We start from the raw sequence: 21,964 nt of genomic DNA, 5'->3' as shown, positions 1-21,964 counted from the left end.
TTCTTCTAGGTCCTTGTTAACTGTTTCTTGCAATTTGTCTATTCTATTCTAAAAGCAGAAGACAAGTTTCTCATTTAAAGATTGTTGGGGGGCTTCCCTGGTGGCGCAGTGGTTGCGCGTCCGCCTGCCGATGCAGGGGAACCAGGTTGGCGCCCCGGTCTGGGAGGATCCCACATGCCGCGGAGCGGCTGGGCCCGTGAGCCATGGCCGCTGAGCCTGCGCGTCCGGAGCCTGTGCTCCACAACGGGAGAGGCCGCAACAGAGGGAGGCCCGCATACCACAAAAAAAAAAAAAAAAAAAGATTGTTGGAATATGAGACAAACCTCTTTTGAGAAGGTGGTTTTTAAACCTAAGAAGTCAACTCATAAGTTTTGATATTGCATCCAGCATTTTAAATGCTGCTTTTAATATAACATTATAACACTGGATCCAAGTTTTGACATATAGTCCTTTTAGATTATTTAAGAAGTGAGTTTAATTGGGTACCACTTAAAATTATAATTTAATGTTATAATAAAGGATGTATGAAATTTAGAGTTTTATTAACGTAATATGAGCCTGTATCTTTATATTTGTTACAACTCATCCTTATTGAAAGTAGATGAGATAAAAATTAGCTATAAGTATATATTAGAAAATGAATAATTCATGGGTAAAACCTTTTAGCAGTATATCTGTGGATAATCTGTAACATAAAATACTCTATTTTTCAAAAATATTATGGTTCATTTTAGGCAAACACAATTCTTCCTCATTCACATAGCCATCATTTGCACTGCCTGCCAACCCTAATGAATATGGCTGCATCCTTTGATATCCCTAAGGAAAAGAGACTGTAAGTATCAGAGCTCTAGCAAAGCTTGTGCCTGTATATTTAATACCCACTTAGATGACCTTATCTTCTTTATAAGAAAGTAGTATATATAGGTTATGCCTGGGAATTATTTAGGGAAGCCTTTGGATAAGAGGAAAATTAACAGTTTTAAAAAATAATTTGTAGTTTAGGCTACAGAGTATTTTAGTTTAGTAAAATCAACCTTTTCTAGCATGTTTCTGGACAAGGGCGTAAACTTTCTACCAGATCAGTAAAAATATTGGGATTGAGAGTTGTTTGGACTGTTTCATGTTTTGATCAACAGTTCAGTCTCCTTTTCAATGTCTGAATTATTTCAAATTAAAGCACAAAGACTAACAGTGTATTCTTTTGTATGTGTGGTTAAAAATGTTCGAAAAAGAAAGTTGGAATTTATATATTAAGGCTTCATTTTTTTTTTTTGTAATGTTTTGAAATGTAGTTCATTAGCTATTCAGAACTCGGAATTTTTGTTAAGTTATAATACATTTCTCAAACGTTTAGTTAGCTTTATTCAAAAGTACACATAAGGGCCTCACTATAAATAAATAATACTTTGTTAATTAGCTTTAAATCTGTCAGTGGAAATACTGTTATTTAACAGACTGAAGTTGTATTGTAAACTGAGGGCATTAGGGACCATCAGTTCTGACTTTTAAGCTTACATTGGTAGTGGTGGCATTCAACTTTTATTTTAGTAGTTTCTTGATGGAAAAATATACTTTCCCAAAGCCTGGTAGACCTGAACTCTCTGGGTCAGATTATGGCCATGGTATTTAGTGTTCATCAGGAATTCAAATTTACCTTCAAAATTCCAGTAATAATCTAAGAATGATTTTTTTAGCTCGGTAAGTTCTTTACTGATAAGTACCTGCCAATCTGGGCACATCCTAAGGTTTTTAAATTTTAAATCTGATTTGTATTTACCAGAATTTCTGAAGTTGAGACTTGATCACTACCAAATTCTAGAAAACTGTATTTTATGCACCACAAAAAGGGAATTTAAAATAATTTCTAGGGACTTCCCTGGTGGCACAGTGGTTAAGAATCCACCTGCCAAGGCAGGAGACACGGGTTCGATCCCTGGTCCGGGAAGATCCCACATGCCACGGAGCAACTAAGCCCGTGCGCTACAACTACTGAGCCTGCTCTCTAGAGCCCAGAAGCCACAACTACTCAGCCCGCGTGCTGCAACTACCGAAGCCCGTGCGCTTAGAGCCCATGCTCTGCAACAAGGGAAGCCACAGCAGTAAGAGGCCCGTGCACGGTAATGAGCAGTAGCCCCCACTCGCCGCAACTAGAGAAAGCCCATGCACAGCAACAAAGACCCAACACGGCCAAAATAAATAATTTAAAAAATTAATAATTTTTAAAAGGATCCCATTTACAGTTGCAGATTAGTGGGGAAAATAGACACTGTTCAGCTGATACTGGAATCATTGGTTATCTAACCTCATATCATAAACAAAAATCAATTTCATATGGATTAAGGACTTAAATGTGAAAAGCAGAGTTTTAAAACTTTAATAAGAAAGTAAGGTCACTAGGTTCTGACCTTGAGGAAGGAGTTCTGAAAACTAACATACAAAAAGTACCCACCACCATAGAAGAAAAGATTAGTAAGTATGTTTCATTGAATCTAAATAATTAGTGTTTCTTCATACAAATCAGCAGTGTTCTTGTTCTTTTTCTTTGTGGTTCCAAATTTGGTTAAATAATTTACTTTTTAGTAACAGTCTCTAGCATGGGTTTATGTAAGTTTTAATAGAATAATTTACCAAAGTGATCTCTTTAAAATTATGTTAGCCTTGTATTAATTGTACTAATTTTTTTCTCATTAGGCGAGCCAGTGCAGCCTTGAACTGTTTAAAACGCTTCCATGAAATGAAGAAACGAGGACCTAAGCCTTATAGCCTTCATTTAGATCACATTATTCAGAAAGCAATTGCAACACACCAGAAACGGGATCAGTATCTCCGAGTTCAGAAAGATATATTTGTTCTTAAGGTACTGACGTGAAGATGCAATTTTCAATTTAATTTCCTAATTCTTAACCACTGTATTTTAGTAGGCATACATGCTTGAGTTTGCAGTTTTATTCATGCATATGGATTTTCAGAAGGCTTCTAAGTTTTATAATGACTAGGCAGTGGAGCTGTGTTTTTATAACTTTTTAAAGTTAGAAAACCTTGATTATCTTCCTTAAATGAAAAACCTTCCATTTTGTTTTTAAAATTTGAAGTTAGTTTTTTGAAGTGAGGCCAATTTGTCTTAATTTTTCATATTACTTTCTGGTGATTTTAGGATACAGAGGAAGCTCTTTTAATGAACCTTAGAGATAGCCAAGTCCTTCAACATAAAGAGAATCTTGAATGGAATTGGAATCTTATAGGGACCATTCTTAAGGTATGATAGGATACTTCTTGGTGTAATGGCTTGATTGTTTTCATTTTCTTATTCATTGTACTTCATCATAATTATATGTTTAGGAATTGACAAATACATAATATAACGTATTATGTTTTTCTAGTGGCCAAATGTAAATCTAAGAAACTATAAAGATGAACAGTTGCACAGGTATGTAAGAACTGTTTTGCATTTAAAGAACTTAGATTTGAATTATATTATGCCTGATACCTACTAAAAGTAATAATTGATGTTTTAAAGATACATACATACATTTTAATAGTTGGTATTCAGTAGGTACATATATTTTTTTTATATATAGATTGTATTTTACAATCAAAAAGCATCAGCTAATTCTTTTTCTGGTTATTTACATTCTGGTTTTAGTTTTGGAACAAATGAAATACTTGAATTAACGTTTCTCAAATCGAGGAATATCAGCCATGTACTTATCTTAGCCCTCATGTATGAGAATGACATAATAAGGACATAGTGTCTCCCTTTCAAAATGATGGCCATTTTAAATAATCCAATTCTACTTTCTTTTGCATCTGACTTTGAAGGGTTATTCATTCTTCTTCCTTTTTACACTCCTTGTAACCAACCACACCTTCCATAAAACATGCTGTTTATAGCATATACAGTACTTCAGGGTATTGTGCTGTTTTCTAGTACCCCATGCATTTTTACTCCTGAGTTTAGACTAACCAACCACCAGTGTTGATCTCATTGGATAAGAGGGGCTTTACTTCATTTTTTTGAGAAGTTCATATCATTGACATTATAATTGATTGTATTCATCTACTCAGTGATATTTAACTTAATATCTGTATTAAGGTTTGAGAAATATATAGAAAATAAGAATTACATTGGGGTAAAGAAGCATAGCACTAACTTTTCAGACTCCTTGAGAACAGAGGTGAAGTCTCATTCAACTTTGTTTCTCCAGCTCCTGGATCTGGCACCTTTATTAGATTGGATTGTAGTGCTTGCAATTAAATTGAACTAAATTCCATGGAAGCTTAGAACATAGTGTTGAAAATTATAACATTGAAATATCATCCATTGCTTTATAAATTCAGATGCTTAAATTTTACCTGGAGCTTTTATGGTTGACTTTTTTGCCTAATTGTGAAAAACTGATAAAATCATAGTGTGGTAACATTTGCTTACAATTATCTAGTATAAGATTACTTTATAGAGCCCTGGGACAAAGTTCTTGATAAAGTACAGTAGAAAAAAATTTATATATTCTGGATTAAAAGAGAGTTGAAAAGAAAAAAAGACCTGATAGTAAAATAGAATGTGTGCATTTCAAAAGGAAAAAAAAAATGAAAATTTATATCCAGGTGGCTTCCTCATATTTCTCCAACTGTATCTTCTAGCTATGTTATATCTGCATTTTTCCTGCTAGCATCTTTCTTCTCCACTATTTCTGTCAGGCATCTCACCATAAAATTCTTATTTCACAAAGATATTTTTTATAATGAAGGAGATTTTTTGTTGTTTTTTATGGTTGGTTTGTGTGTGGAATGTACCAAATGTGTTTATTAAATTTCTTGCCATTTAGCTCAATGGTTTAAATCCAAAACATATTCAAAACCTTCTTATATCATAAGTTGTGGTTAAGATTCTAAAAGAATTATTTGGTTTATTACTTTGTTGCTGATTTTTTATTTTGATCTTAGGTTTGTACGAAGACTACTTTATTTTTACAAGCCCAGCAGTAAATTATATGCCAATCTGGATCTGGATTTTGCCAAGTCCAAGCAGCTCACAGTTGTGGGTTGCCAGTTTACAGAATTTCTTCTTGAGTCTGAAGAGGTAATAAGCACTTTGTATATTTTCCAGAGTAAATGTTTTTCACTGAATTTGCTCCCTTCCTTTTATTTCTGAAGAGGCATAAGCTATATTTAGAAACAACGAGAATGAGACCAAACCTAGATTTTTATCCTGACTTAGTCACTAGCTATTTATGTGACTTTGGACAATTAATTTGCCTTCTAGAAGACCTGGTTTTTTCCTTGTAAGATGGAAAATAATACCATCTCATGCAGCACTGTGTTGAATGGGATTAAAAAGAACAGATACTCAGTGATTGATATCTGTTATTAGTAACTTCATCATTATCATTAAATTTTTTGGACTTGATTAGAGTTGATTTTTCTAATTGTAGGCACTAAGTCCTTTTCTAGCAATATCATAATGTATTTGCTTTTAGGATGGGCAAGGATACTTAGAAGATCTAGTAAAGGATATTGTTCAGTGGCTCAATGCCTCGTCTGGCATGAAACCTGAAAGAAGTCTTCAAAATAATGGTTTATTGACTACTCTTAGTCAACACTACTTTTTATTTATTGGAACACTTTCTTGCCACCCTCATGGAGTCAAAATGCTGGAAAAGTGCAGTGTATTTCAATGGTGAGCATTCCTAAATTCTTTTTCAGTATATACCTAAACTATTTTTTAATGTGATCAGAAAAGGCATGCTTTTTAGTCTGTGTACCTGTGTTTGGTAAGTTTTTATTAAAATACAAAAAAATATTTAATTAGAGCTGTCTTGATGCTCTGATGCTTTTTTAAAAAATGTGATATTTATTAAGTGCTTTCTTTTAGAAATGCTTGTTTATTAAGAATTTCAAAATATTTGTTGAATTAATGAATCAATACAGTAATTTCTAGTAACCTTCATTATTTTCATCCTTATTTTAGTTTACTTAACCTTTGCTCCTTGAAAAACCAAGATCACTTGCTGAAACTGACTGTTTCAAGCTTGGACTATAGCAGAGATGGATTGGCTAGGGTCATACTTTCCAAAATCTTAACAGCAGCCACTGATGTGAGTATAACATAGGCAATAAAACTATATATTTCATAACCAGTTAATTCAGTATTTTATAAATTTTGGCCTAAAAAAACTAATTATAAATTCTAAGACTATGGGATGGAATTTTAGTTTACTTTAAAATTTTAGTTCCTCCAAAAAACTCGATACAGTGCACATATTTTTATATGAAGGGAAAAAAGCAGCTAGATCGAAACAGAAGTATTTTACTTTACTTGGACTAAAAAAATATTCATATCAAGGGCTAGACCATCAATTCCAGTCTTTCTGCCCTTTTCAAGTAGCAGAACTGTCCCAAAACAAAGTCAGATAGACCGTCCATAGTGAAGTTTGGGTGGTGGTTTTTTTCTTTGTTTTTAATGTTCTTATTTATCTTTATAGGCCTGCAGGCTGTATGCAACAAAACATTTAAGAGTATTATTGAGAGCTAATGTTGAATTCTTCAATAATTGGGGAATTGAATTACTAGTGACCCAGCTGCATGATAAAAACAAAACGATTTCTTCTGAAGCTCTTGATATTCTCGATGAAGCGTGTGAAGACAAGGTGAAGTTTCATTATTTTATAATAAAACCCTTAGACATGAATTTTTATTAAAACATTCAAATTTGATAGAAAATTATGTGAAATTATAATGTATATAATATAGTGGTTTTAGAAATAGAGAATTTATCTTCATGCAGTTATTAATTTGCCTAATAATTATTTCTTTTAGGCCAATCTTCATGCTCTTATTCAGATGAAGCCAGCTTTATCTCACCTTGGGGACAAGGGTTTGCTTCTCCTCCTGAGGTAAATTTTAAGAAAATTTTTCTTATAGTTATGTTTTCTGTTGTGTTCTCTCTGGCAGTGTGTATTAAAGCTGGATTCAAATCTGTAAAGGAAGCACTCTAAAGAGTTTAGCTGTTAACTTCTGAAAGAGGCCTATTTTAGAATATTGGACATCCTTTAATACTGAAACTGTCTTTTCATTGTTTTTCTTAATGTTTCTTTTACATTTCCATGTGTCCTCATTCTTTTCATGACATTTTCTTTACTGTGGTTGGATTCATGTGTTTTTGCAAAGATTATGAAAATTTATTTGTATTTGAAATTACAATGAATAATAATTGACCTTTTAGTTTTAGGAGGGAGCTGTTCTTAAAGTCTTTTACCTCCTTAAATATATTTTGTTTGAGATGTTTTAGCTCCTTAAACATTTTTTGTGAGACTCAATGTTAAACTATTGCCTGTTTTATTTTACAGATTTCTCTCCATTCCAAAAGGGTTTTCCTATTTGAATGAAAGGGGTTATGTAGCAAAACAGTTGGAAAAGTGGCACAAGGTAACTTGCTATTGAATAAGTTTAAATTTGTATGTTTTTATCTTGGGAAATAGATTGTGAATTTAGAGGATTTTAAAAATGTCGTCAGTATTTTGAAACTAAAAAAGTTAAATATTTAAACATGTGAAGTCAAGTCTTAAAATTCTGTATAATTATTTGTATTCATATTTATCCACTTTTTAAACTATAGTTATTTTATAGCGAACTATTGATTTTGTGTAAATTCTGTTGAAATTTTGCTTTCAATTTAATTGATATAATCTATTGGTGTCATTTGTCAACCCTACTTACCATCATTTCTTTTTTTCTTGGGTTCCTTTCACACCCCTTTTAAGCTGAAACTAAAACAATTTTCCTAAATGAAGATTATAAAAGAGTTCTACCAAGCAGATATAATAATCTAATTAAACTTCATTTTAAGGTGTACTTTTCATAAATCTGAGAGCAAACTTCTTGCTGTTGTATATAATAGGGAAATCTAGGAAGAAGGGAGTAGTTTGAAGGTATTAGTTAACTTCCTAGCTTTTCTTTAGATGGTCATCACTTGTGACTTCAGTTTCGTTTGACGCACTGTAAATTGTCAAGGCATCTTAGAAACTCATGGAATAATCAATCCTAATGTACATGATTTTCAGATTTTCCATTATTTCAGATCATTATTTATATTGTCTATATTGAACCATGTTTCATAAGATATTCTCATTTTTAAAAAATACTATAGCTATAGTTATAGTTACCAGAGGTGGGGTGTGGGGGGAGAGGGAATTGGATGAAGGCAGTCAAATGATACAAACTTCCAGTTATAAATAAGTACTAGGGATATAATGTACAACATGATAAATATAATTAACACAGTTGTATGTTATATATGAAAGTTGTCGAGAGAGTAAATCCTAGGAGTTCTTATCACAAGGGAAAATTTTTTTTTATTTCTTTAATTTTGTATCTGTATGAGATGATGGATGTTCACTAAACTTATTTTGATGATCCTTTCATGATGTGTGTAAGTCACATCATTATGCTTTACTCCTTAGACTTATACAGTGCTGCATGTCAATTATATCTCAATAAAACTGGAAGAAAAAACAGGGAAAAAATACTATAACTATAAAGTGTACAACTTCAGGCCTGAAGTCTTTCAGTAATTGGTGAATTAGAAAACTAAAATAAAGATGTGATAGTTTTGAACTTCCCTGGTGGTCCAGTGGTTAAGAATCCGCCTGCCAATGCAGGGGACATGGGTTTGATCCCTGGTCCGTGAAGAACCCACATGCCGTGGGGCAACTAAGCCCATGCGCCACAACTACTGAGCCCTCATGCCACAACTACTGAAGCCTGTGTGCTCTGGGGCCCGCGTGCTGCAACTACTGAAGCCTGCATGCCTAGAGCCCATCTTTGCAACAAGAGAGGCCACCGTAATGAGAAACCCCGCCCAGTGCAACTAAGAGTAGCCCCCACTGGCCACAACTAGAGAAAGCCCACGTGCAGCATTGAAGCCCCAGTGCAGCCAAAAAAAAGAGATAAGATGTTTAAACTAGTTACCATAATAAGATTGGTCCCCTTATTATACAAATTATATTAGGAAATTGCTTAGCAAATCTGGTACAGCACTTTCAGATAGTAGGTAGAAAATATTAACTGATATAACAAAATCATGTGTTGTGTATAAGGAAACAGAAGAAGGGTTAATGATTCTGCCTTAGGGGTTAGCAAAAAAAAATGTTAGGCTGAGGAGAGTATGTGATATTTGAAGTGGTCTTGAGGAGTAAATAGTCAAAGAAATTGGAAGAAGGATATTCAAGGATGAGAGGGCAGAATAATAAATCTGTATAGGTTATTGAAACTTCATGGACTTGTGAGGAAAGCCATATTCCAGTGCGTTGGGGCTAGGATAAGTGGGGTGTGGCAAGATGAGGATGGAATGGTGAATTAGAACTAGATTGAATTAGAATTAGAACTAGGCTTTTGTAAGCCACATTATGTCATACTAAGGGATTTCAATTTTGTAGGAAGTGAGGGAATCTTTACAAGTGTAAAGAATATTCATAGAACTATACTTTAGAAAAAGATCACAGTGTAGTAGCAGAAGTTTGATCATCAAAGGTAAAGGAATCTAGGAATACTGAGACCAGTTTAGAAGCAAAATTGATGAGAGCATGGACTTCAGTGGTGGTTAGGTTCAATAGTCAGGGACACATTTTCTGGACATTTTTGAAATAAGATGGACAGGATTTGTGAACTGATTGGATATAATGAATGAGGGGTCCCACTTGACACTTAAGGTTTCTGATTTGAATGACTGAATACATAATGGCTTACTATTAAAAGATTGTGATTACAAAGGGTGGTTTGCAGCAATGAGGATAATGAATTTTGAATGAGTTGAACTGGTATTGCCTGTTGTATGGCAAGTGATAGTATCCAGAAAATATTTGGAAATGTGGATCTGGAGCTCACATATGAGCTGAAGATAGAAGTTTGGGAGTTGTCAGTGAATAGTAGTAGTTGAAATTTGAATTGAGTGAGATCACCAAGGAAAATGTAAAGAACAAAGAAATAAAACTGGAAATTGCTCCCTAGAGAACACTCTGCTTTTTTTTTATCTTTGCTTTTTTTAATATATAACTTTTTTTATTTTTAATTTTTGGCTGCATTGGGTCTTCGTTGTTGTGCGCAGCCTTTCTCTAGTTGTAGAGAGCGGGGGCTACTCTTCGTTGCGGTGCACGCGCTTCTCATTGCAGCGGCTTCTCTTGTTGTGGAGCATGGGCTCTAGGCGTGCGGGCTTCAGTAGTTGTGGCACACGGGCTCAGTAGTTGTGGCTCATGGGCTCTAGAGCACAGGCTCAGTAGTTGTGGCGCACGGGCTTAGTTGCTCTGTGGCATGTTGGATCATCCTAGACCGGGCCTCGAACTCGTGTCAGATGGATTCTTAACCACTGTGCCACCAGGGAAGCCTGAACACTCTGCTTTAATGAGGGGAATAAAAGGACAGGGACACTGAGGAAAAAATTATCAGCATGGCTTCACTAAAGGATACTTCAGGAAGGAGAGGCCAGTGGTATATATATTCTTGAGAGAGGTCAGGTAAGGTGAACACTAGAAAAAAAGCCTGTTGAAGGTGACAGGTCATTGGTGAATTTTGCGTGAATTTTGCTAGAGCAATTTCAGTAACAAGTTATAAACAGATGCTGAATTGCAATTAGTTAGGCAGTAAATGCGAGATGTAAAAATAAAGACAGTATAGTCTACTCTCTCAAATTAATTAGAGAAAGGGAGAAAGGGAAGGGAACTAACTAAGTGATTGCCTGCCATTAAACTTAGTGCCTTTCAAGTATTACCTCACTTAATCCTCACAGCAACCCTGTGAAATGTTTTTGTATTATTTCTATGTGGTGAATGAAAATGTGGAAGCTAAGATGAGTAAACTAATTTATCCTAGGTCACAGAGCTTGAAAATGACAGAGCAGGGGCACTTTTTGATTCCAAAGCCCATGCTTTTTCCACTATATTTGATTTCCTCCCAGTACCTTGCAGCATGCCAAGATGAAGTTGACACTGTCTCTTTTTCTAGGTAATAAAACATCCAGTCCTGAATAATATTGAAAATTCACTCATTGAATTTAAAACTTTCATCCCTAGCCCAGGCTTGGTATAGACTTAGAAACCTGCAATGGAGGGAGGATATGGTTCATTTCACCACTCTGTTATTTATCTCCTCCCCATTTACCAGCTGCAAATTTGGAGCCTGTCCAGCTTTAGAGCAGGAGGAGGAGGAGGAGGAAGGGGTACAGGATCATGGACAGTCTTACTCAACTGATGCAACTGTTATCTGGGGTTGTTAGCTTTGAGCGGGGCAGATTTCAGATGTTGATTCTTTTACTCGAGGGTTATGTTCATGAATTCCTCAAAGACCTCCCTCTGGGGATCTCTCATTTGCAGTTCCCTTGACTGGATCAATGGCTCCTCTGGCTGCCTACTTACAATACCTCCTAGTAGATAGAGGTTCACCCTCATTTGGGGTCTTCTTGCTTCTCCAGTAGGTCCTTTTGGGCAGACTCCTCAAGATGATCCACATCAGAAACTCAGTGCATTTCATAGCTATAAACGATACCCCTCAACTTTGCTAGTGTTTTCCACATGGATGCCACTGGTCAAAAGACTAACCAAGCAATACCACGTGAATGTAACTATTCCTGCATAAACCTCAAAATACCTTCCTTAATTAGAATTTTTGTACTGAGATGTTCATGTATAGAGGAGATTATGGTAGTATAGTATATAGAGTAATATAGTGGTTGTAGTAGCAGTAGTAGAAATTTGGTATGCTGATAATATAATTAAAATCTTGTATTACTTTTGCAAAGTAAAGAACCTAAAAGAAAAGCAGGAAAAGTAAGTTTTTAGAGTCTCTAAGTAGGGAGTTAAGGTAACCCACCAAATTCAAGTAGTCTAAAATGGTTTGAAATGAAAAATGTCTCCCTGCCCTCTTTTCCTATCTTTTCTGAAGATAATGTCTGTTAGTATTTTGTGTGCACTCAAAGATGTTTTGTACATCTATAAGTATATATTCTTCATATAAAAATACAAATTAATCCATTCACAGCTGTAAATAAAATTGTCTTTAATTTTTTTGTTTAGCAGTATGTCTAAGAGGTCTTTTCAGAGCTGTGCATTTAGGGCTGTCTAATTCTCTTTAATAGCTGCATAGTAAATTATAGCAATGTACCCTAATTTTTATAATCACTCCTGTATTATGGGCATTTAGACTGTTTCCAACTTTTTAGTTTTGTAAACAGTGTTTGCTGGATATTCTTGCATGTATATCTTTGCATACTTGTGCAAGTATATCTTTTGAACAAATTTCTAAAGTATAATCGTTGAGTCAAAAAGTATGTGAATGTAAAGTTTTGATACATACTGCCAAATTGCTTTTCAGAGTTTCTGCCAGTTCCTTCTAAACAGTTTAAAGTGGAGATCTTTTGCAGTAAAGATGGTGGTGTGATTGACTGTCTCGGTTTAAAGAATTTAACTAGAAATTTTCCAAGTTTTAGTTGTAAATATTTTTTACATTTGACCTGATTTAAAGGGAGAGAGATTGTTTCTTACCAAAAGGTGCTAAAATGGTAGAACTCAGTTAATTTCCTTTTAAAATTTCTAGTGAATATCTTCAGGGTTTAATATTAAGAAGCTAGTTTTGGGACTTCCCTGGTGGCACAGTGGTTAAGAATCTGCCTGCCGATGCAGGGGACACGGGTTCGAGCCCTGGTCCGGGAATATCCCACATGCCGCGGAGCAACTAAGCCCATGCGCCACAACTGCTGAGCCTGTGCTTTAGAGCCTGTGAGCCACAACTACCGAGGCCGCATGCCACGACTGTGGAAGCCCTCGCACCTAGAGCCCCTGCTCTGCAGCAAGAGAAGCCACTGCAATGAGAAGCCCGTGCACCGCAACGAAGAGTAGCCTCCACTCGCCACAACTAGAGAAAGCCTGTGCACAGCAACGAAGACCCAACACAGCCAAAAATAAATAAATAAATAAATAAAAAGCTGTTTTTTTTTTAATGGGGACAGGAATTCAAATATGACAAAAAAAATTTTTTTAGCTTACTTATATGGACCCTAAAATATTAATTGAAAATGAGGAAAAGAGTATAAGCAGAAAGCTTATAGGTATGGATGTGATAGAACATTTGCATTCATAATACCTTGTTCTATCTACTTTTCAAAAATTTCTTAAGTTTCCTGAACAGATGTTCATTTTTCTCATATTTATGCTTCCAAAGATTTGTTAGGTACCTAACATATTAGAAATTTAGTGAATGTAATTAAAACAATATTATCTTCTAGGAATATAATTCAAAATATGTTGACTTGATTGAAGAACAACTTAATGAAGCACTTACTACTTACCGAAAGCCAATTGATGGTGACAACTATGTTCGTCGGAGTAACCAAAGGTATAGTCCAGTTAATGGGATAATTTATTGCTAGTCCTCAAACAAAATTTAAAACCAAATTATTATAAATCATTACTTTTTAAAGTTTTCTGAGTTGTTGGTTATTTTGTTTCTTACACTGACGTAGGAAAAGTTTTTAAAACACAGCATTGAATGTTCAAAAATTCAGTGGCATTCATAACTTGAATACCCTGACTAATATAGCATAGCATTCAGATCCCTCCATGTCCTTACCCTAGTGTGTCTTTCTTGTCTTAGTTTTCTTAGCATTACTCAGAAAGCAGCTAAACTATTATTTTTCTAGAGGAATTCTCATGCCTTTCCACCTCTGTATTTTTATTTATGCTGAGTGATTATGTCTAATTCTGTTTATCTAGTACTTTATTATAAGTCATTTTTTAAATTAGCTTATTTTAAATGAACCAATAGGTATATCAATCATTTTTATTATACTAGATTACAGCGTCCTCATGTCTACCTACCTGTACACCTTTACGGACAACTGGTACACCACAAAACAGGCTGTCATTTGTTGGAAGTACAGGTAAAAACATAATTTGCTTATTTTAAATAGCTACAGTAGTAGAAACCTTAATATTGCTAAAGTATTATCTTTTCAGAAACTTCTCAAAAGCCTTCAGAAAGTCAGTGGCATAGTTGCTTTTAAAGCCATCCATCTTGTAATTGACTTAGCATTCTTTGTTTGCAGTCCTTAGAGATATTACTGGCTTGCATACATTTCCCTGACTTGCATACGACTATTTGCATAGCTAATTTGTTATGTAGAGTAAGTAATCCAGTGAAGGTCTGAGTTCTTTCCTTTCTAGTTCATTGGGGGAGTTCATCTCCTTAGTAAAAACATACTGAAAAATTGAGTTTCTTCATTCCTCTTGTTGGGAAGTTAAACTGAACCTGAAACATACTCAGTTACCTTTGGTGAGCATCAAACTGAAAGTATCAGTTGCTGTTTGTTAGTGCCTCACTATTTTCATATATTTCATGTAATGTAAGGCTTGGACAAGCAATTGTTCTTTAAGTGTAGTATGCACGCCAGATTTTGGCTGGGAATATGTCTTGCTACTAGGTGTTTTCAATAAATGTAACCCTTTTCTTACTTTAGGAATGGTTATAGAAGTATTTGTGTGTGTTTCTGAACAATAGTAACCTAGCAATTTAGTTCCTTTTCATATCAGTGTTCATATCAGGAGCAAAAGTTTTGCATAAATATACTCCACAGTTTCATGTATTTTTATACTGTCTGTGAAGACTATTGAGGTGTGTATCTTTATATTAATTTTTTAATTCACTGAAAATTTAAATGATTTTCTGTGTCATTACCTACATAGTATGATAAAGTCGAGGTGTTAATTTGTTATTTTCTATCTAAAAGAAATAATGATCGTTAATGGCTAACATTTTTCTAATACTAAGTCCCAAGTACTTTGTTACACTTATGTAATAATTCATTAAATCATTAAACTTTATGAAACAGAGTTTAGGAAATCAAGACATGGGGAGATTAAGTAACTTGCTCAAGGCCACTTAGCTGATAAGTTCTAACTCTAGTATATGAATTCAGAGCCCATGTCCTAATGCTGCTTCTTAAGAAATTCGACGTAAAATTATTTTAGGATTTTAAATATCCAGAAATTACTAAATACAAACCTTAAATTGGTTTTAAGATACAATAAGAAAATATGTTAAAGACATACTGTTAATCATATGGTATTTTTTTCCTCTCTCCAGAATATTATTACAGAACTCTGTCACAGTGTCCGTACACCAGATTTGGATAAATGGGAAGAAATTAAAAAACTGAAAGCATCTCTATGGGCCTTGGTTTGTAATAAACACTTCTGTAAGATCTTTAGATTAGTATTCTAAAACAAAGATTGTTCCTGCCCATTTAAATATTATTTTATGTTGGAAAATAAATGATTAAACTATTAGTTTTCTTGCTGAGACAAACGGAACTTTAATTCCTGAAGTTCCTTATGTGAGGTTTTTTTCACAGTTCTTTCTTTCTTATAGATGTGGTTAAATTTTTTGTTTTTTGGGGTAGCTTTCCAAATCTCTTGAAGGAGTTAGTCTTGTAAATATATTTGATATGTGATTTCTTTTCTTTTAGGGAAATATTGGCTCATCAAATTGGGGTCTCAATTTGCTACAGGAAGAAAATGTGATTCCAGATATACTAAAACTTGCAAAACAGTGTGAAGTTCTTTCCATCAGAGGGTGTGTCATTTAACTCAGAAATCTTTCTAAAGTATATATTTTTGTTCACAGATGGGTGTGAGGGAAGAGTATTTTATGATTGCAGTTTTTCAGTGCATCACGTTAAGCATCTTAAGGAACTCCTTGTTTATTAGTATTATTGATATTTTATTCTTATCATTGTAATATTGACATTTACCTTGCAGATAAATTGTGAGAGTATAGTGTGTCCAAATAATCCAGTAGTCCATTAGTGCAAATATTCCAAATTTATTTCAGAAAAGGTAACGTATATATATTTTTCCCTGATCACAATATGTTCTTTTAGATTTTTTCCTTGTAATTAATATTTTTATTATGAAGGTTTTCATGTTATTTTTAATGGCTATTAAAGAAAATGCAAATGTACATATAGCAAACTAATATTTTATGGTTGCTATAAGAAATCTCAGCTTGGAATTATAAAGTGTCATTACTACATCTTTTACTTACAGGACCTGTGTATATGTGCTTGGGCTCATAGCCAAAACCAAACAAGGCTGTGATATTCTAAAATGTCACAACTGGGATGCTGTAAGGCACAGTCGCAAACATCTGTGGCCAGTGGTTCCAGATGATGTAGAACAACTCTGTAATGAACTCTCATCTGTTCCAAGCACCCTGAGTTTGAACTCAGAGTCAACCAGCTCTAGACATAATAGTGAAAGTGAATCTGCGCCATCAAGTGAGTATTGTGACAGGGTCATATAAAATTATCCGAAACGAACACTTGTGATATTGAAATTTAAATGAATTTTACATTCTTAATTTATTTTTCTCTGAGATAATTTGGCAGTAATAGCGTCTTGGAGAATGCATATCTTTTCACAACAGGGAGTATAGCTACCAACCTACATTGTTCTCTCCCTTTGCTTTCTAAATAGGCCTTGGAAAATACTACTTACAGAGTTAAATAATAAGCCATGTCCCAGAAGGACCCATTCCCCTTTTTTGCAGTTTCTAATAAGTAAATGTTTATTCATCTACTTTCTTCATTTACCTAATTCTTTTGTTCATTTTTCAGATATAGGGTTGTTGAACTAGAATATATTTAAGAGATATTTATATTCATATACTCATCTTTGAAAGAAGAGCTAAATTTTAAAATTAGCGAAACTGTTAAAAGATGGAGTATCAAAAATCAATTAAATGAAAAATGGTTTGCGGTTTTAAGCCCTGTGCTAAATGCTACTAGGTGCAGAAAATTTAAGACACTTTTTTTTTAATAGAAGATAGTGCAATATTTATCAAACCATATTTTACCAGATCTAAGACACCATAAATTATAATATGCACCACTGTTTAAGAAAAAAAAAAATGCTGCCTATTGCAAGATGCATGCTGATTTTAGAGATTTTAAGTGTGAAAAATGTGCATCTTAGAATTGGCAAAATATGGAAATACTGTGCAGTGTGCAAGTTTAAGATTTTATTTTGCCTTCTTTCAGAATATATTTGAAGTAATTTATAACGATTCAACAGAAAATTAAAAATAAAAATAGAATAAAATCCCATAGATGTCATTAGGCACCTGGATTGAGTCTTTTATTAGAGGTAGGCCCTGAATTTAGATGAGTTTCTTAGTACCTAAGGCAAAGTGAGAAATAAATATAATAGGTTTAAACATGAATTTAAAATGTTGTGACTCGGTTCTTTTTAAGTATAGTTTGCTTAAGACTGGACATTCATTTCTTATAAGATTGATTTTTCTTGCCTATTGTGATTTGAGGAATAAACCACCAGGAATCTGTACCAACTGAGTAAATATCCAGGGTCAAGTCTCCTTTTTGCCTTTAATTTTATCTTGAATATTTGGAGGTTTTGGAAACTCACTGAGATAATCAAAAGAAACTTTATGCAAGCTGTGACATAATGAGTTCTATAGTTTTTCTTTGGAAATAACAGAAGGTCATCATAATGACAAATATTCTATTCAAGGACAAATTCTGGGTCTCAAGGAAACTCTTTTTATGTGGCTCAGCAGTCTCTTTATTTTTGAAAAAATTTTCCCCAGGTGACTACTAAACAAAAATTTCCTGAATTATGTCACTAATAGTTACTATGATTATTTGTCCTTTTTTATCTGCTTTTATTAATCCTTTGACCATAGGTATGTTCATAATGGAGGATGACCGGTTTGGCAGCAGCTCTACTAGTACATTTTTCCTTGATATCAATGAAGATGCAGAGCCAGCATTTTATGATCGATCTGGACCTATGAAGGATAAAAATTCATTCCCTTTCTTTGCTTCTAGTAAACTTGTGAAGAATCGTATCTTAAATTCGCTTACTTTGCCTAATAAAAAACATCGTAGTAGCAGTGATCCAAAAGGAGGGAAACTGTCATCTGAAAATAAGACAAGCAACAGGCGGATCAGAACGCTTACAGAGCCCAGTGTTGACTTTAATCATAGTGATGATTTCACACCCATATCCACAGTACAGAAAACATTACAATTAGAAACTTCATTTGTTGGGAATAAGCACATTGAAGACACTGGTAGTACTCCAAGTATTGGAGAGAATGACTTAAAATTCACCAAGAGTCTTGGTACAGAGAATCACAGAGAAAACACAAGCCGAGAGAGATTAGCTGTAGAAAGTTCAGCGAGCTCACATATGAAGATACGTAGCCAAAGTTTTAATACAGACACTACAACAAGTGGCATAAGTTCAATGAGCTCAAGTCCTTCACGAGAGACAGTAGGTGTAGATGCTACGACTGTGGACACTGACTGTGGAAGTATGAGTACTGTGGTAAGTACTAAAACTGTTAAGACAAGCCACTATTTGACGCCACAGTCTAACCATCTCTCTCTCTCTAAATCAAACTCAGTGTCCCTGGTGCCTCCAGGTTCTTCTCATACACTTCCTAGAAGAGCACAGTCCCTTAAAGCACCCTCTATTGCTACAATTAAAAGTCTAGCAGACTGTAACTTTAGTTACACAAGTTCTAGAGATGCCTTTGGCTACGCTACACTGAAAAGATTACAGCAGCAAAGAATGCATCCATCCTTATCTCATTCTGAAGCTTTGGCGTCTCCAGCAAAAGATGTGCTGTTTACTGATACCATCACCATGAAAGCCAACAGCTTTGAGTCCAGGTTAACACCAAGCAGGTGAGCGAATATACATTTTAAAATGAACAATAATGTTTGCATTTTAACAGACTTAAATGTAAAGCATTAGCCAGGTTTTACATCTATGTAAACCTCAGAACTGACCTATTATAATTGTTTACTATAGTAGGCTATAAGCTCCTAGTTACCCGATATGATTTGAAATGGATTCTTGCAGCTGCGAGGGGGGAAAAGAAACTCCTTTAGACCCTGAAAATAAACATATATGCTTTATAATGACACATAAGTCACAAGCTTTTTTTTATTTATTTCTCGCTTCTGCAAGGATCGATTTTAAAAAGAAGCATGTCGGGGGAATCAGGAGCTTAAGACCTACAATAACAAACAACCTTTTCAGGTAGGTCAATTTAAGGCTCCAAAAGTTGACTTTTTTTTTTTTAAGATAACTGAAAATTTCAGTATAATTCTTTTCAGTTTAAGTAGCTGTGATTATTAAGTAGGAACCAAATGAACATTAAATGAATTACTTGGCCCTCAGAATTCAGCAATAGCAGTTTGCCTGTGCTCAGGAGCATTTGGGAGATTTCTATGCCACATCTAAAGATTATATCAAGCTGGTCAAAGTAGTAGATTTTACCTATAAAAGATATGCAGTGTTAAATTTTATTGTTGCAAAAATTTCTATACCTTCTTTTTTTGTTGGACCAAATACTTCTAAAAACTTTCTTTAGTTTTAGATTGTTCACTTTCATTTATTAAATGGATTAGTATTTGTCAAGTATTGAGACTAGTGCCAGCGCATATTAAGCACTCAATAAAAGTTAGCTCTTATCATCATCATCATCATCGCTATTATTGATAGTTATTTCTTTCATGTACTCCATTTGGCTCTTATATAACCAAATTCTTAAGTTATTAAGCAATTTTGTTTCAGGAATGTTAACACACTTAGTAGAAGAGACCCCTTGTAGCAAATAATAAATTATATTCCCTTTGGTAGAATTTCATAAATTATGCAGTAATGTTTTATCTACCTGACAGCCTCATCCCTCCCAGCAGCTCACTAGTATAAACCTATGCAGTGAACTTCAGAAATTTTATTCAAAGGAAGTACCTCTGACCCACATTCATAGTTTGTTGATGTTTATTCTAACAAGTTTGTATATCAGATTTTCAGGCCTATAGAAGCAACAGTTACAAGCTTCTACTGGTAGGGACACTGTGACAGGAAAGGAGAGCTGATAAAATTGGTGGCAAAGGAGGAAACTTTTATACTACAACAAAGTATTTGGAAACTCAGAGACTACAGCAGCTAGTAGCATTCAGCCAGGGGCAGTAACGTAGCACACCAAAATAAGCAGTAAGGGTACCACCGTCTTAGAGCTCAGTACAATAACCAAAGTGCTGTTAACTCTGAACCACCCAGTTAGGGTTATTCTGTCTCACTGAAGCAGGCATTTTTATCTAAACTGATTAAAGCACAGGTAAAAAGTTTCATTGCTTAAATATTCATTAGAATAAACCAGAAACAACAACTGTTCCAAATCACTATTTCCTAATCAGTCTGGGTTCTTAGGATCTTATTTCCTGTATTCTCTGTTGGATCAAGAGAAGGATATTTGGAAATTTTACTCGTGGAAAAAAATGCCAAGTTATCAGCAATATAAAGGACTAATAGATGTTTTTAATTTCTTGGGAGGGGAAAAAAGAAAAAGAAAAAGCAGTCAAGAGAAACAGAAACAGCTGTACAAAGGCATGAACGCTTAACAAAAATCTCATGTTCGTCAAATCTGTCACTTATTCTTCAAACTGTGTTTAGTACTTAACTGTGTACTGGGTTCCATGGAGGAAAAAATTGTGTAGACATTAGTCTTCCTATTCCCACTTGTTTCCTTTGGTTAGTTCAGAGAAAATGAAAATGATGGACGATAACTACACTTTCTGTAAAATAATAGTTTGGAATCTAGGCTGAGAAGATTTTTTTTTTTCTTTTGAAATTAGAAGAGTAGTCATACTGATACCTGTGGGTATAATGGTTCGCGTGAATCCAGCGGTCTTAAAAACCATATCTTACTGAGATATTTCCTTGGGGCATAGCAGAAAAAACACTGACGTAGGAATCCTTAATCTTGAGTTCTAATCCTGGCACTGAATGAATGAACTTGGAAAAAGTTCCATAAATTATGCTGTAATGTCTCATCTGCTTGGAATTCAAAAGTTTTGCAAGCCTCATCAATCCAGAACAAATCCAGGCAAACCTCTCAATTGTTTACCGTGGTAAATCTGTATCGTAAAGTTCATGAATTTTGAAATATGTAGGCCTCAATTGCCTAATCTAGTGGAGATTGGACTAGATAAGTGGTTTTAAGCTTTTTTTAAATGTCGCTTTTTAAGTAGAGAAACCTTTCTTCACAAAAACATTGCTATGGAAACCCAATACGTAGAATATGTAAAAAGAGAGCTATTCTGGTTGAAATAGGTATTGTGGAGGTGAGTATTCCAATAATTTCTTCCCCTTCACTCCAGTAGTCTTTGAAGAGTTCTGTGGAATCACAGAGGTATAACAGAGTACGATTTTAAAACTACAGACCTATTTTATAAAATTTGTAAATTTCAATTATGAGTGGTTTTTAGGTGGAAATTCGTAGAAATTAGTGGGTTTTGCTATGATAATTTTAATAGCTACTATTTATAAAACATTATTTTGTGTTCTTTTCAAAATAATTCTTCGTTTTAATATCAGGGTACGTTATTACATTTTAAATGACTTGAGTTTTCAAATAGCAGTATAATATAATGTGGAACCTTGTGTACTGCCTTGTATATACAAAGCAGGCGTATGATAAATATTTTAGCATGTCTGTTGCATGAATAAAAATCTGTAAGAAAGGTGTATCTTATGGAAATGTCATTATTCCATGTTATGGAATCACTGGTAAGGAATGCATTGAGGAAATATCAGGGCTTCGTATAAAGCTGTCTCTTGTAATATTTATATATGATACCATTTTTACTGTTTTCTTTTAGATGTGTACTTGCTTTATTTATTTAATTTTTGGCTGTGTTGGGTCTTTGTTGCTGCGCAGGGGCTTTTCTCTAGTTGTGGCGAGCAGAGTCTACCCTTTGTTGCAGCGCACAGGCTTCTCATTGCGGTGGCTTCTTTTGTTGCAGAGCACGGGCTCTAGAGTGCATGGGCTTCAGTCGTTGTGGCACACAGGCTCTAGAGCTCAGGCTCAGTAGTTGTGGCGC

The 21,964-nt window shown here is 34.5% G+C and overlaps 1 protein-coding gene across 10 annotated transcripts in view; it reads left to right on the top strand.

The window, feature by feature from the left end:
- Window positions 1–21,964, top strand: part of RICTOR (RPTOR independent companion of MTOR complex 2) — a 124,511-nt gene that overhangs the window by 85,699 nt on the left and 16,848 nt on the right. For 8 of the 10 annotated variants that reach the window (XM_055086529.1, XM_007108188.4, XM_007108190.4 and 5 more), the window contains 17 exons: window positions 735–835; window positions 2,695–2,860; window positions 3,158–3,259; window positions 3,384–3,430; window positions 4,948–5,083; window positions 5,481–5,680; window positions 5,972–6,098; window positions 6,486–6,650; window positions 6,820–6,896; window positions 7,350–7,428; window positions 13,274–13,383; window positions 13,840–13,927; window positions 15,130–15,222; window positions 15,512–15,618; window positions 16,092–16,321; window positions 17,746–18,754; window positions 19,041–19,112. In XM_055086529.1, coding sequence (XP_054942504.1) covers window positions 735–835; window positions 2,695–2,860; window positions 3,158–3,259; window positions 3,384–3,430; window positions 4,948–5,083; window positions 5,481–5,680; window positions 5,972–6,098; window positions 6,486–6,650; window positions 6,820–6,896; window positions 7,350–7,428; window positions 13,274–13,383; window positions 13,840–13,927; window positions 15,130–15,222; window positions 15,512–15,618; window positions 16,092–16,321; window positions 17,746–18,754; window positions 19,041–19,112 — 2,909 coding nt within the window. The remainder of the gene's footprint in view (window positions 1–734; window positions 836–2,694; window positions 2,861–3,157; window positions 3,260–3,383; window positions 3,431–4,947; window positions 5,084–5,480; window positions 5,681–5,971; window positions 6,099–6,485; window positions 6,651–6,819; window positions 6,897–7,349; window positions 7,429–13,273; window positions 13,384–13,839; window positions 13,928–15,129; window positions 15,223–15,511; window positions 15,619–16,091; window positions 16,322–17,745; window positions 18,755–19,040; window positions 19,113–21,964) is intronic. The other 2 variants (XM_007108191.4, XM_007108189.4) reach the window with 1 other exon arrangement.

This window comes from Physeter macrocephalus, chromosome 8 (assembly GCF_002837175.3).
Source record: "Physeter macrocephalus isolate SW-GA chromosome 8, ASM283717v5, whole genome shotgun sequence".
NCBI lineage: Eukaryota > Metazoa > Chordata > Mammalia > Artiodactyla > Physeteridae > Physeter > Physeter macrocephalus.
The sequence above is the reverse complement of the archived record's forward strand: the minus strand, read 5'-3'. Positions and strand labels throughout refer to the sequence as shown.